The 15,477-nt window shown below is 30.7% G+C and overlaps 1 protein-coding gene across 1 annotated transcript; it reads left to right on the forward strand.

Annotated features, from left to right (window-relative positions):
- Positions 1 to 326: 326 nt before the first annotated feature.
- Positions 327 to 15,260, forward strand: cubi_01969 (uncharacterized protein; the record flags this gene model as incomplete). The annotated part of the gene is made up of 1 exon (XM_029018981.1): positions 327 to 15,260. The coding sequence occupies one exon, from the start codon at positions 327 to 329 to the stop codon at positions 15,258 to 15,260; it is 14,934 nt and encodes a 4,977-aa protein (XP_028876455.1).
- Between the last annotated feature and the right edge of the window lie 217 nt (positions 15,261 to 15,477).

A 15,477-nucleotide genomic window follows, 5' to 3' on the forward strand; every position in this document is an offset into this window, starting at 1 on the left:
TATATAATATAAGCAAAATAATTGTGTGCAAGCTTGCATGCAATTATTTTGGCAAATAGAAAATTCAATAATATTTTAAGCGAATAATATGGTAACAAATTAAATTACTGTGATTCTTAAAATAAATCAAGAAATTATTATCCAAAGTTTCTGGGATAAAATTAATAGACTGAAAAATTAAAAGTGTTAAAGAAAGAAAGGAGAGAATGGAACTTTCCTTAAAAAGAAAATAAACCTGAGTTACTAAAAGTAAGTGAGTTAGAGAGATGTTGAGATATTGCAGTAAAATTACCGAAAGAGTATTATACTCTACAATAAAAAATGTTATGAACAAAATCTTTACGAATTTTGAGCAGGAACAGCTTTCAATCTCACTACTAGGGGGAAGCTTAGAAATAAGAGATTTAGACATCAGAAAAGAACTCTTTGAGGATTTATCATTTCCAATAACCCTAAGTGATGGGATTGTGGGGAAAGTCAACATAGATTTTATGTGGAGAAAAATATTTACTCAAGAGTTTGTGAAAATCACTTTAGATGATGTTTATGTGATTTTTAATACTACTGATATGAAGAAATGGGATATAGAGATGTTTGAAAAGAATTGGAAAAGGGTTAAGACTAATTTGTTGAGACAAGATGAATTCATCACATTCTTAAAAAGCAGTATGGCTTCCAACTTTCTGAAGCAGTTTGGTCATTTTTTTATTTCAAAGATTCAGTTTGAGATCAAAAACATCAATTTCAGAATCGAAAACTTGCTTTCAAAATATATGAAGAGGTTTGTAATTGGCCTTAGAATAGACAAAATTTCTAGTCGAAATTGCAATGAGTATTGGATTCCAGTAGACAAATCTGGAGCGTCTATTTTGGGACGGAGCACTGACAAATCTCTTGGATTGCCCCTAGAAACTGCTCAAGTTGCTGATTCAGGAGTTCCGAAAATTTCGAATTCCTCCAATAACCAAGGTTCTCACTCTATTGCGAAAAGATTCGAGTTGGATGAACAAGATGAAATCACTATAGATTCTATAGTAAATAAACATTTCAGATCTATAGAACCTAAATTCAAAAGAATGGAAGGCTCTGATGAAGATTCTGAAGTAGATAACGATGAAAAAGATGATTATAACGAGCAGGAAATCATTTTGGAAAGTGTTTTAATCGGATCTAGATTTGGAGAAAATGGAGCTAAAGTTTCTGAGACCCATGATTTTTGGTATAAGCTTAAAAATAAGACTCCCTTGAGGTGGGTCTGGAACAGCCATAAGTATGATCAAGAAACACAATCTCCACATAACCTTGATTCAGAAAAGCATCTGGAGCTAAGTGGAGAGAGAAAATTAGCAGTAGATCCTGGAACCAAATCAGTAAGAACCGGGACTTGGTCTAACAATGACTTGATTTTTCCCCATCCTAATGGTACAGGAATAAGTAGGGAAGTTATTGATAGTTTTATCATTGCAAAGGAGAAAAAAGAAATAGAAAGATATAGTAAAGAAAAGTTAGTGCAAACTGATATTTTGGCCAAAAAAGAGATATTCCTCAAATCTTTTCTAATAGAAAACTTTTCTGTATATATTGATGAGATTTCAACATTTAACGAAACAAAACATTCTCCTTGGACCAATTTAAAAAAATCAGAATCACAAATTTCAGACAGAATAAGCTTCTTAAAGGGTATATCAGCCAAAGAATCCGATACCCATAATTTTATTATATATCCACATAAGATTGAGTTAAGAGCAAGATTGGTGCCATGTATTATCAGTTATGATGAGAATATATATGTTTCAGCTCTCAACGACAGGTTCTACATTCTATCTCAAGATGAAGACAACCAGATTATTCCAATGATATCATTCTATCTGATTTTTGATAACGTGAGTATTGAAATTACAGAAAAGCAACTCAAACTATTATTAGACTTTTTAGACTATTCGGTATTTCTATATGGGGACTTCTCAGCTGGTTCCTGTCCAAAGGACTTTGAGAATTTTCCAAGTGAACAATTCTGTATTAAATACAGACTTGCATGGTTTGATTTTCTTATTGGAGAAAAAGATAGAAATTACTCAGAGATTTGTAACATAGAAGAAAGTTATAATGCTTATTCTCTGATTAAGCTTAGGAATGATGTCTATAAATGTCTTAATTATTCAATTTACCACTCAGTAAAATCGATATTTAGTTTTGACTTAGACAAAAATGAAGGTAACTTTTTAAAGTTTCCTCTATTTTCAATTTTGGAAGGAAAAGAAAATAGCTGTAGAGATTCTTTTGGTGGCTTTTCAAACTTAAATAAGTCTGTGATGGTTAATGAAAAAGATAAGATTAGTCATAATCTTGTTCAGTATATTATTTCTAAAGTTGTTGTAGGACAGAATGACCACTATTCTGTAAGTCTTAATATGAATGAAAACTCAGAGACAGGAGAACCAAGCAAAGACAGTAATATCAACAGTTATACTGAAGAAAGAGGAATTCTCTTAAGCAAGGAGGAAATAAAGTTAATTAAAGAAAGTGAATTATTAGGAAAGATAAAGACAAAAACTAGAAACTTGTTATCTGAGTGTGAACTACCTTTTGAGGTATTGACTTTTGATCTGAACTCCTACTTAAAGTCTGAAAAGGATAAGAAGAATAATAGATCTTACCATACTTCTCCTTTTACACTGATATTAAATGCTCAGAACTTAACAATCAATTATTCAGTAAGCTTAAATGACCATAGCTCAGTTTTTAAAGGTAAGAAGAATTTGAGATTTAACTGTTTGGACTTATATTTTCAATATAAACTATTTACTGAGTCCAAGAAATCTGAGATGACTGTTGCTGCTGAGAACTGTTATATGGTAGTACATGATGATAGGGAAATAGGGGTCAACTTAATTAACAGCTCAAATTGCTTACTTAGAATCGGACCAAATATCCAAAACTCTCAAGCTTCTAATAAGAAAGCTTTCAGTCAATTAACAAATCATCCTATACTACATAGGTCTAGTATTTATACTGGTACCACTATATGTAGTAAAAGGCCTTATAAGATGTTTCTTGGCAACCATGAAAACAATAAGATGCACGAGCCTTGTGAGAAAATTGGAGGATTCTGGATAACTATTAGACTAAATAAGAATCTCTTTAGGACTACTCCAAAGGTAAATGTATATGGGAAGACTTATGGTGAGATTTCTATAGTTGGATCATATGATTTATTTGAGAGATTTTTAGATCCCATTGTAAATCATATGAGCCCAAAACAGAGAAATAACTATTTAAATAAAGCAAACCAAAACTTTGTAAAAGTAATCAAGAAAGGTCAAAAATTCATGTCAGAGTTCTTTAATAATGGAGGAGCCTTTTGCACTTTTTCTGACATGCCATGCCCTAACTATATATACATAAATATAGATGCAAAAGCCAAACAGCTTCTATTCTTTCCTATTCTAAAAAAGGATTTTCAAAATGAATTACTTGAGAAACCAAACCATAGTACACTTCTAACCAGTGAAAAAGCTGAAAAAAATTCCATTATAAAGCCAGTTGTTGATTTATTTTCAAACTTAATGGAGTACAAGATCAACAAACTATCTACTAGTTCAGGTATGTACTGTATTGACTGTGGTGAAATGCTTATTGAGACTTTCCAAAAGAATCTATACAGGAAAGGTGAGAATTCTGGAGATAAATTCTTCACTGATGACATTAATATAAGTTTTTCTAATATATCTTTATCTTTTATGAGACAAGTAAGGCTGATTGATCTTTATATTTATAGAGATCTTGAAAATAAAGGTAAAGGTACCTTTAATGAGTTTCAAGATCCTTGGGAAAACCCACAAGATTACGCTGTTAGATGCATTCTAAAACCTCAAAGTTGGACATTTTCTGTCTCTAAATACAGGAGTAACCCAATAATAAATACAAATAGTAATCTAAAACAGTTTTTGGTAAACTTGGAATTTTCCTTGAAACTTGCTGAAGACACTAGTGTAGAAATTAACTCCACAGATCTTGATATTCACAACATTGCAGAAATTGTCAATTACTTTGTCAGTTTCTATTCTCAGTACAACTTTATTAACTACTCACAAGTCCTTGTAAGTAATATGGATGAGACGGAATCTTTAAAAGGAGGAGGTACAGGATCTAGTAACCAAAGCTGTTCAATATCAAGTTTGGAATCTATGGAATCAATAATTGCTAACTCCATTTCAAAGGCTGGTAATTTTGAATTTTTAAAGAATATTGAGTTTGTATGTACTATACCTGATACCCGTATTATAATTAAATCTGATAATGTTTACAGAGAAAGACAAGGAATGGCAATTAAGGATTTACCTGTAATAAAGTTAAATGTTTCATTAATTAAAGTACTAGTTTTGAATGGAGACAAAGCTAAATCTGGGGTTTATGTGTCTATATCGGATGTATGCTTATCAGGAGGGATTTTGAACAGAAACAGCAAGCTTTTAGTACCTTTATTTTGCCCAATTTCGGATACATTTTGCAGCTTAAGTATCAAATTCTCTGATTTGAATAACATTGATAGGTACAAAGATTTCACAGGTATCCTTTTAAATAACACTTATATGGATATTCAGATTAATAATCCAAGATTCATTGTATATTGGGATCTTTATGGGATCATTTTAAATTGGATTATCACTTTCTACTTCAAGTCTATTGCAATTCATCTTGAAAGAAAGATAGATATCAACAAGATAAAACCAATTTTGGATGGTAAAATAGAAGATTACTCGGACACTTCCAATATAAATAGCTATCAAATTAAAGACATTCATAGCCAAAGTCAAGAAGATCATGAACAGAATTTCAATTCTCAAGCAGATCAGGACAAAATACCTTTGGAGACAGATAATGATTATGTTAAAAGTCAAATTATTCAATTCCTATCTATAATCAATCTAAAGATTCAGTTTAAAGATGTTGTTGCAATTCTTCCCTGCACTCTTTCTGACCCAATCCAGGTTGTGATCACCGAGACAGAAGTTTCATCTTCCTCTACAGCAGTATCTTCTTCAGCAACCTCATCTGCTTCTGGAAAAACTCAAACTAATTCAGGTACAGGATTCTCAGGAGCTTCTGTTATTTCGGCTACTTCAGCTTTCAAGGTTGACATTTTAAAGTCTCTTTTAGCTGTAATAAGATGTGACTTAAAATATACATTTAATGGCGAATCTATATTTGAGATTGAGACTAGAAAAAGTTCTCATAGCAAGCTGAAAAGTAATACAATCAAAAGTACTTTTGAAATATTCAAAGGAAGTATTCAATTTGGGAGGTCTTTGACTCCCAGATATATAATTGAAGCTTTAGGGAGAATTTCGAGGAGTCATAGTTTGGCAGGAAGACATGGATTAATTACTAGTAATGTTTTAGTGTCTAAAGTTGGAAGTGGGGGATTATCATCTAGTTATTCCAACTTTATACAAAAGAAGAATGAAAATACATCAACAGGAGGAAGAAATTTAAGTATTATAACAACTAATTCAAATGGAAACAACTCAAATACAAGTCATAATACTGTAGGAAGTCAGTTTAAAAAGGTTTTAGGTGAATCAAATATCACAAATTTGGTGAAGACTTTCTATTTACCTGGAACAGACCAAGCTTTAAAAAGCTTAATAGAGATTGAGAATTTGATAAACTCCTACCAGTGGCAATTTAATTTTGATATAGGTTCTGGAGATGAGAAAAAGATTGTTTCATCTTTAAGATTCAAACTTGACTATATAATTAATCAGTTAGAGATTAAATCTGAGATGGAGAATATAATAATGCTTTATGGATTTCTGGAGACAGTTGAAATAAAAATAAACACTAATGACCTTCTACAGCTGACAAATGTGGTGGATATGTATTACAAGTTGATTCAAAGCAATTTATTTGTGGACCTTTCCAATCAGAATGGCCAGCTCGGAGGAGGAGGAGGAGGAAGAGGGGGATTGGAAAACCAAGATACAATGGAAATCCAAAGTGACTATGGTTCCTCCAGATACAATGTTGGTTATAATTATCAGACTAACGGTAGTTCTATTGAGAATAACTCGATGATAAATTATTTGGTGTACTTATTTCCCTCAATTTTCCATACAACAGTTACTAATTACAGGAAATTCATCTCACAATTCAAATTGGAGGGGCTGAAAATTCATTATATCCCAACTAACCTTACATCCAATAAGGATGGTGTACTTATAGATGTAACTGAGACTCAGCTTGGGGTATATGTTAATGATGAAACTCCAAACAATGATTTTCTATTGAAGATTTTTCCGTTTCTATCAGTATTCAATGAAAATTCGAAAAGATTAATGGATGAGTTTGAGATCAGAGACAAATTATTGCTGATCCCAAGATTTTCCATAAACAGCATACCAATTTTACCAATTCTAGCCAAGTCAAAGGACATATTTTTTGGGTTAATCTTAGAGTTTAAAAAAATCTCAGTCTCTATCTTTAATAACGAGCTTATGTTCTACGATAATATTTTAGAACCCTTTGATGTTAGTTTATTGTCGATATGTAAAGGTGAAGATATTCAGAAGATATTAAAAGAAAAAGTAAGACCAAAACTTGATATGGAAGTTACTTGGATGAATTTGACAATGACTCCAGAATATGTGAAATATTGGTTAAATTGTTTGGATAACTTTAATGAGGTTTACTCAAAATACTATTTAAGACTGAACAACACAGTTAAACTTCTTTCGAGTAGAGTATTCCCTTATAACAACAGTCTTAGAATGATTTCCCAAGGTATTGATAACATGAAGGGGAGGAATAGTAATGATATAGAGGAAAGTTTTAAATGTCTTTCATCTAGACCTTTATCTGGTGAATGGGATGACCATACATTTAATTTTAACAATTCAAATAATAGGCAGATCACTGGAGGGATTGGCGGAAATCTGAGTAACTTAGACTTTGTTTTATATAACGATACTGGACAGACATTGGCAGTATTGATTCCTTTGTTTCTTGATGACAGCAAGAGAAACAGGGTGGGAGAATCATTAGAATCAAGAAGCTCAGATATTCAAACAGATCAGAGCCAGGGTAAAAGATTAGTTACTGCTCCAGAGAATTGTATAAGTACTAGCAAAAGGAGAAGAAACTCAAATTTAACTAGAAGAAGGACCGACAAGGTCAGCTCAGAGAAACCTATAAAGGAAAATATCTTTGATAAATTGCTTGTTCGGAGGAAGTCAGCCTTGGATACAAGAGACCTTTATTCTCAGGAATCAGAGATATCAAACATTTCTAACATAAGCAAAACTACTTATAATTTATACTACGTCTGGAGGTACTTAAAACCTAACGACAAGATTTCATTTAGTAGGGACGAGTATGGAAATAGTTACCCAATAGTTATTAGAATTCGAATTTTGAATGATGTATTTGACCTTAATAATATAACTTTGGACAAAGTAAATATGGAGGTTGTTTACCTCGGACTAAGTGAGAGAGACCAAACAAGGATTCCACTACTGATAAAGACTGATATTATGAATAACAACTCTTTTTTGATTTCAATTTCCTCACGAGTTTTTATCTCAAACAACACAAGTAACATCTTAAGATTACTACCGAACCCAAAGAATGTTGAAGATTTTTTGAGCTACAACTTTTTCATCCCTCCAACGAACAGTAAACCAATTTTAATTTCAAAATATAATAGTAAATTCTACGAGACAATTTCCAGAAAATATATTGATAAAAACTATATTATCAGCATTTTAGACGAAGAAATAAACAAAACCAGCTATAGTAGTAATGATTATATTAATATTTTGGTTCAATCGAATTTATTTTGCAAAAATTTCAATTCCGACTTTTTTACTCTTTATTTAAATCCTAATACGTATACATGCATGCCAATGTGGACATCAATACCGGTATTGCATGCAAGTGGCAAGCATGAAATGTTGAAATTTATTCCACTGCGGGGAGTAATAAACAATGTTTGGTTAGAGTCAGTTTTGAGGAGTGATGAAGAAAAAAAGAATAGAGTTTCTATAAAAATTCCGGGGGAAGGAGAGGAGGAAGAAGAGGAGGAAGTACTAAAGAATGAGTTTATAATGGACAGTAGAAAGCTAATGAATGATTACTCAAGAATTTATAAGAATTTGTTTACTTCTTCTGAGCAGATAATGCAGAACAAATGTTATAAGAAGCTGTTTACGACCAATACAGCTGGGAAAAAGAAGAATTATTTTGGATCTAGTACTATTCAGTTGACAAGGAGGTTGCAGGCGGGGGATTTGAACCTTGAAGGTATGGAAAATGGTGTTAATGAAAGAGCTAGTGGTAGTAGTAGTGGGTACGGTAGTAATGGCTATGGGAATAACATTAGTACTGAGAGTGGTACTGTATCACTATGTTCCTCGGTTTGTGAATATTCCAGAAGGGACACAAGAAGTAACTCTAACTCCTTCATGTTTGTAATAAAGTTGGATATTCCATTAGTGATAGAGAACAACTTATTGATTCCTATCCAACTTTCTTTTAACAAAGATAGAGAAAGACATATCAAAATAAACGGTTCAATTGAGCAAATTCCCAACGAAAAGGAAGAAGCTAACAACGATAAAGGCTGTAATAATGGGGTTGCTATAGGACAAACAGGAAACTCCAACGATAGAGTTGGCTCAGTATTAGAGACCAGAAAAAGAAGTAAATCAGGAGAGGATGAGGAAGAAAGTGAGGTAGATGACGTTTCCGAGTTAATTGATAGGGTTTTATACCTAAATGATTCCAATAAGTCAAATATAAATTTAAAAAACAATGAGAGAATTCTATTAGAATCTTTGCCAAATTCTGTAAGCTTGAGCATATTGGATGTATCCTTTGGAAAGTTTTTTGGATTTTACAAATCATCTCAAATTCAAATTAACTATAATTCAACTAGTAAGGAGCTAAATAAAGAGATTCTAGTTCCTTTAAAACTGAACAATGGATATAAGCTTATGCCAAATAATGATCTTACTAAAATTAATGGGATGAGTGCAGTAGTAACCAATGGATTCCTTCCAAACTCTACCTGCATCAATGTTGTTTTTGAGAGAAATAGAACCGATTACGTATCAAGAGATTTCATTCCAAGACAAAAACAGGATTTCAATTACTACATGGATAATGCTCCTAGTTTAAATTTCAAAAATTCTGTTCGAATTTACCAAGAATCTCAGGCAAATAATGGCTTGGATATTTCTACTCCTTGGAATGGATATTATTGCAATGCTTATAATACCTGCAAGGTTAGATTAAATGTTTATGCTCCGTTTTGGATTAATAACAGACAACACGCTCCAATCTATATTTTACAAAAATCACAACTTTTTTCCAGATTTAGATTAGGATCTAATGAATTTAGGATTCTTCCCACTAATGGAAAGAGTGACTTAAGTATTGCTTTAAACCCAGAACTTTCAAGAAAGTGTCACTCTCCTTTTGTTCATATTGAGAGAGCCAACATTGTTGGAACTATTACTGTTCCTTCAAAGAAATTCAACTCTTTATCTAATTATGGAGCGAATAATTTAAATTCAAATTTAATTAATCAACATATAGCAAGGGATAACATTTCTGGGAATCATTTTGGATTAAAACTTGGATATTGTGTAACAACAATTAGCAACTTTTCCAAATCTCCAAATTTCATGATTAATATTTATAACAAATACATTATTGTAAATTATCATAATTTACCAATTTGGATTCGAGAGTCCAATAAGTTTGGGAGTTGGGTGTATATCCCACCAAACATTTCAATTCCTTTTCATCCTTTGGACAATAAGGATGTTTCTATCATTGAAATTACCTTTTTGGATCCAAAGATTATTGAGGAATATGAGAGCAAGTATCATATTGGTCTAAATAACATCCCATATAAAACTTTACCTCTTTCTATTGATAATTTATATGATATTCAAGTTAGACTGGTTTCTTCTTTGAATAATATTCCATTAATTAATCAAAATGAAAAAGATGGTCCTTCAAATGAAATTGGAAATTTACATTTTACTTACATTCTTTCATCTGTTTCTATTTACTCTATTAATTCATCCACATCTTACCAAATTAATATATATCCATCTCAAATCCCAGATTTTTCAATAGTAAATGAGACTCCATGTAACATATTCATCAGGCAGCTCAATACATCATGTTGGAATCATTTTAACCCTATTTCTGATTCTAACTATGCTTTACTGGACCCTTTTGGAGACCACATACTAGAACTAGTTGTTGGAGTTTCTTTAGAGAATTTGGAATTAACTAAGTTAAACAAGAAAAACCCAATTTTACAGAGTAGAAAGGAGCATATTCACTTGGGATATCATACTAAAAATCATCATAATCATCACAATCATCATCGTGGTTCTGTAGCATTTAATGGTTTTTCATCAATACCACTATATTTATATAATGATCATAACATTAATTTCTGGTATAAAAACAAGAATAATCTTAACCTGAATAAGGTATTAACTCATTCCAGAATTTTCATCCCTGAATACAACAGCATAATTTATATTGTAATGCTTATTGAGAATGGTACCAGGGTAATTAATATTTCATTTGACAATACTTTGTATAGACGAAGACGGAATGAGATCAGAGCTGTGAACCATAGTAATCTAGCCAATAAAAGTATCAAGTTTGAACCAGGCTCTTATAACTCAAAGATCTATCATGAGGAAGAATTTGGACATGATTTAGTTCAAAGTAATGATTACACCAACATTGATCTTGATACTGACCTTGAAGAAGGAGTTAGTGATCGAGATTTGGCTATAAATCACAGTGGGAAGTCTATTTTCAAATCTCTTGGGAACAAGTTAAAGAACCAAAAGAGATATAGGAATAAAGACGGCAAGTTGAATATTTACGATGAGGAGGATTATGAAGATAACAGAAGTGATGAAAATAAAGAGTATAAAGAGAATGAAATGAATCCAAGTTACATAAGTTATGGATATAAACCAAGAGAAAATTTTACTGAGAAAAATATATCTGCTTCATCAAATCATAAAACTATTAACAATGAGACAGAAACTAACCTTGAACATAGAAATATGGCATCTTTTGAGACTTTTAAAGATTTGGAAATTGGTAAAGAGCAAGGTTTAAATAGGATTACAGCTGTTTCATCATTTGAGACTGAGCTTTCCCAATTCAGTAACTCAAATTTATCCAGAGTGTCTTCCGGTCAAAATCTATTATTGTTTGTTGATAAGTTAAGACCCGAGACGAGAATATGTTTTGAAATAAATATAAAATGTGATGGTTTTGGAGTCTCTTTTCTTTCAAATGCAAATAAGGAGATAACTTATATGTCATTCCAAAAAATAGGATTTAAGCTGGAGAACTCCAAAATAAATTATAATAAATTTCATATGAGATTCAGGATTATGGAGTTTCAGCTTGACAACCACATTACTTCTTCTGCTGAAAATACTATAATTAGAAAAGCAACCCCAAATGAATTCTTAAGACTTTCAAAACTTAATACCCAGAAGAAAGGAGAAAAGAAGAACTCCAAACCTGAAGCTGCTTCTCCTACTCCCAAACAAAATGGAGGAGATGAAAATGCTAATATTATTGATAAAAAGACTAATGATTTGGAGGATGATATGAATGAAATTGAGGAAGATAGTTACTATGGTATAGAGTCTCTACTCTCAGTTGGTGTGGCTACTTTAGGGGAAGTAATAAAGAAAAAGAGTGAGATTATTCGTATTCATAACAAATTATTAGAATATATGACACTAGGAATTCAAGAAGGGTCAGATTTAACTAGTAGAGAGAAAAAGATTAAAAAGATACTATGTATGAAATCATTTCTAGATTTACAATTCAGCATTGTAATGGATAACACCAATGATATCTCTAATAAATATGGAAGTAATGGTGTGATTGAGATTCCTTACCTTTATTTTTGGATGTATCCTTTAAGTATTCATTTAGATATTGATAATTTAAAAGAAATGGTCTCAATTTTGGATCAATTAATAAACAGAATACTTTCTCCAACGGAGGAGTTGGATAATACCAAGTCTATATCTTTGCAGAGTTTACCTTTAGTAGAGAATCTAAAGAAGGTTTCCAAGTATGTTTATATCCAAGTGCTTTTAATGAATCCAATACAGATTTTATGCTCAACAAGCAAAAGTACATGGAATATAACAGCAAACCAAAATGTAAACTTTACTGACTATTATAACATAATGAACAATATTACAAAGATGAGTGAAAGTGAGGTTATTGTTCGAGAAATCATCCCTCTGGTTCAAGGGTTTGGAATAACTGGAGAAAATATTGCAAACCAAATAGGAGGAATGGATTTAAAGGCTTTACTTAACTACAAGATAATGAGTAACTTTGGGAATCCATACTTGAATTTTAATAATGAGTTGACTTTAAATCATGCTAATATTACAGAAAAGATCAAAACAAGTTATTTAGTAGGTTATAAACAGAATTTTGAGAATCAAAATAAGGAAAAATTGGATGAAGCAACTGGGATGTTTTTAGCTAACGGAATAAATCCCAATAATTCAGAAAATCAGATTAGAAAGTCAGTTATTGGAGTTGAATTTGGAGGTGCTAATAATATAAACGAAAATCTTGTAGGCCAGGGTCAAATACAAAATAACTTAAAAATGAATAAAACTGGTACTGAGTTTATATTAAATATATTACAATGGTTATCTTCAATGCCATTCTCAAATGTACCAATAGAATTTAAGGGAGTGATAAATGAATCAATATTTTTGGATAGTGAAAAATGTATTGTTCAGATTGGAAATTTGTACAAAAAACAGATATTCTCCCATATAGGTAAAATCATTGGTTCCATTGACCTAATTGGGAATCCAATAGATATTTATATTCTTGTAAAAGAGGGATTATTAGCTTCAAAATACCATTTTGACCTTTACAAAAGAGCTACCAAACTTAAAGAGAAGATTCAGGAAAATATTGAAAAAAAGAGGATAAGAAAAGGTGAACTACTTACTGGGATGAACAATAAAACAAACAAATTTGATTCAAAGCATATCAAGGAATATCAAGACATAGAAATAATTGAGAATGAGTTTAATGAAAATGAAAATGAAAATGAAAATTTAGATAACTCAAGTATTGAAGAAACATCATATCAAGCAGAGAAAGAACAGTTGGATGAACAATATCAATATCTTTTAGATTTTTGCTATGACTTAGATGAAAAACAAAAAACTAAAGCCTATGATGAAGAGGTTGAAGATTTTTTAAAAGAGAATAAATCATTGGTATTAAAATCTAATGCAGAGTTAATGACAAAATTAGTATTTTTTTCAATTAAGGAGATTATGGTAGGATTACATATTCTTGTTGCAACAGGAATTGCAGTAGCATCTCAAGTAGTTGTAAGAATTTCAAGTGCAATATTACATTTATTTGAGGTAACTTATTTATTGGATCAAGATTGTTTAATGAGCATATGGTATGGTACACCATTATTTATGAGTAAATATATGGCAGATAATCCAAATAATTTGATTGAAGGTTTAATTACAGGTTTATTACGTTCTTTACTGATATTAATGAGTATATTAATTAATTTTTGGCAGGTACCTAAAAAAAAATACAGACAAATGGGTATTTGGGGTGTATTTTTAGGTATATTTTTAGCTTTAGTGAGAATAATACCAGCAGGATTTGCAGCAATTCTTGCTTTGTTTTATGGTATTTCTTCAGGTGTGGTTCAAAGTTTACGTACAAAAATTCCAGTGAGACATATTAGAACTGTTAGGGTAATATGTAATGGAAGTCCAATATTACCTTATAACCCCCATCATAGCATTGCAAATATGATCATAAACTCTTTAAAACTAGTAAATGATGTAAAAGAGTCAAATGTAATTAATTTTATCTCTTTTAAAAATCAGACAAATGGATCATCAAGTCTGGATAGTAATATTGATAATATTCTGAATAATGAAAAAACAGTAACTAGTAGTGGGATTGAAAAAAAATTCCTGATATACAAACTACTGGACAATAAAGAAGACTCCAGTCTGAATCAATATAATGGAATTATTATATTCAAAGAAAGCATTTCATTATTAAAATCAGGAAAATTGGTTTGGATGGTTCCATTGATAAATATTATCAGAATTAATCTTTACATGGTAGTAAATAATGTAAATAATAGATCTGAAGATAAAAACATGAAATTAAATGGGAAGGGAATTAAAGAAATGTTTTATAACAAAGAAAAAGCAAAAAATAAAAATAGAAGAGCCACAATGTTTGAGAATTTTCTGGATATTGAGAGTCATTTTCTAGGTATAAACAAGAATGAAGATGATACTGATGAAAAAAATAGTAATGATTATGATCAAGGTATTTGTAGTAGCAATGATGGATGTCAAAATCTTAATACAAATACAACAGAAAAAACTTATCCTATTTTTTATAATGATAAAGATATAGGGTACAACAACAGTTCCTTTTCTAAAAGTTCTTTTGAATTTCATCTTTTTATCAAACCATGGAACTACTTGGATGATTTGATTGAGAATAATGTAAACCAAAATAATAAATCTTGCTTCAAGATTGATAGTAAGAAAGGAAATAAAACCAGGAATGGCCTATTTTGTAGTTACAAACTATTTTCAGGTAATGGAAAAATCAATTCTACTGGACGTGGAAACTGGAACAGTAATATTAACAAAAATGGAAATAATGGTATTAGTCTCAGAAACGGGAAAAGTTTGTTTCCACAGATGACAGGAATAATGCTTAAATTTAATAAATGGAGGATTAAAAGAATGAGAAAGAAAGGAATAAATTTATTTTCTGATAAGAAATTTATGAAACAATTATTGTTGCCAAAAAAGATTGAAAATATTCAAATTAGTAAAAGATTTACCATTGATGAGAAAAATATCATTAAAACTAATAATAAAGCTTTGAATGAAGTAATTATTTCAATGGATGAAAATAAAGCAATAACTAATTTTAATTTGAGTAATAATACATTTATTTCATTTCCATCAATTCCAACCTCATCATTATCATCAATCAATTTAAGCCAAGAAAGTTGTTCATCTTTTTCTACTGATAGCCAATTCCAACTTAGTTCCCGCAAACAATTTTCAGAAAAAATTATATTTACAGTGGAAGATAAAGATGATGCAATTAGGGTATTTTCTATATTATCAAAACATATTAATTCCGAATAAAGTCTTTTCACTAAATACTTTATTTTTGATAATTTACTGATGCAATTATATTGAAATTTGCATTTTTTTTTTATTTCTGATTCTTAAATTATTTGTTAAATGTAACTGCATGCATGCAATAATTATTTATTAATATTTTTTTGTAATACGTGGAAACACGTATGACAAAAAATTTGCGCAAAATTTGCACATGAATACCGGTATAGAAAAAGTTAGT

This window comes from Cryptosporidium ubiquitum (genome assembly GCF_001865345.1).
Source record: "Cryptosporidium ubiquitum isolate 39726 chromosome Unknown contig_12, whole genome shotgun sequence".
NCBI lineage: Eukaryota > Apicomplexa > Conoidasida > Eucoccidiorida > Cryptosporidiidae > Cryptosporidium > Cryptosporidium ubiquitum.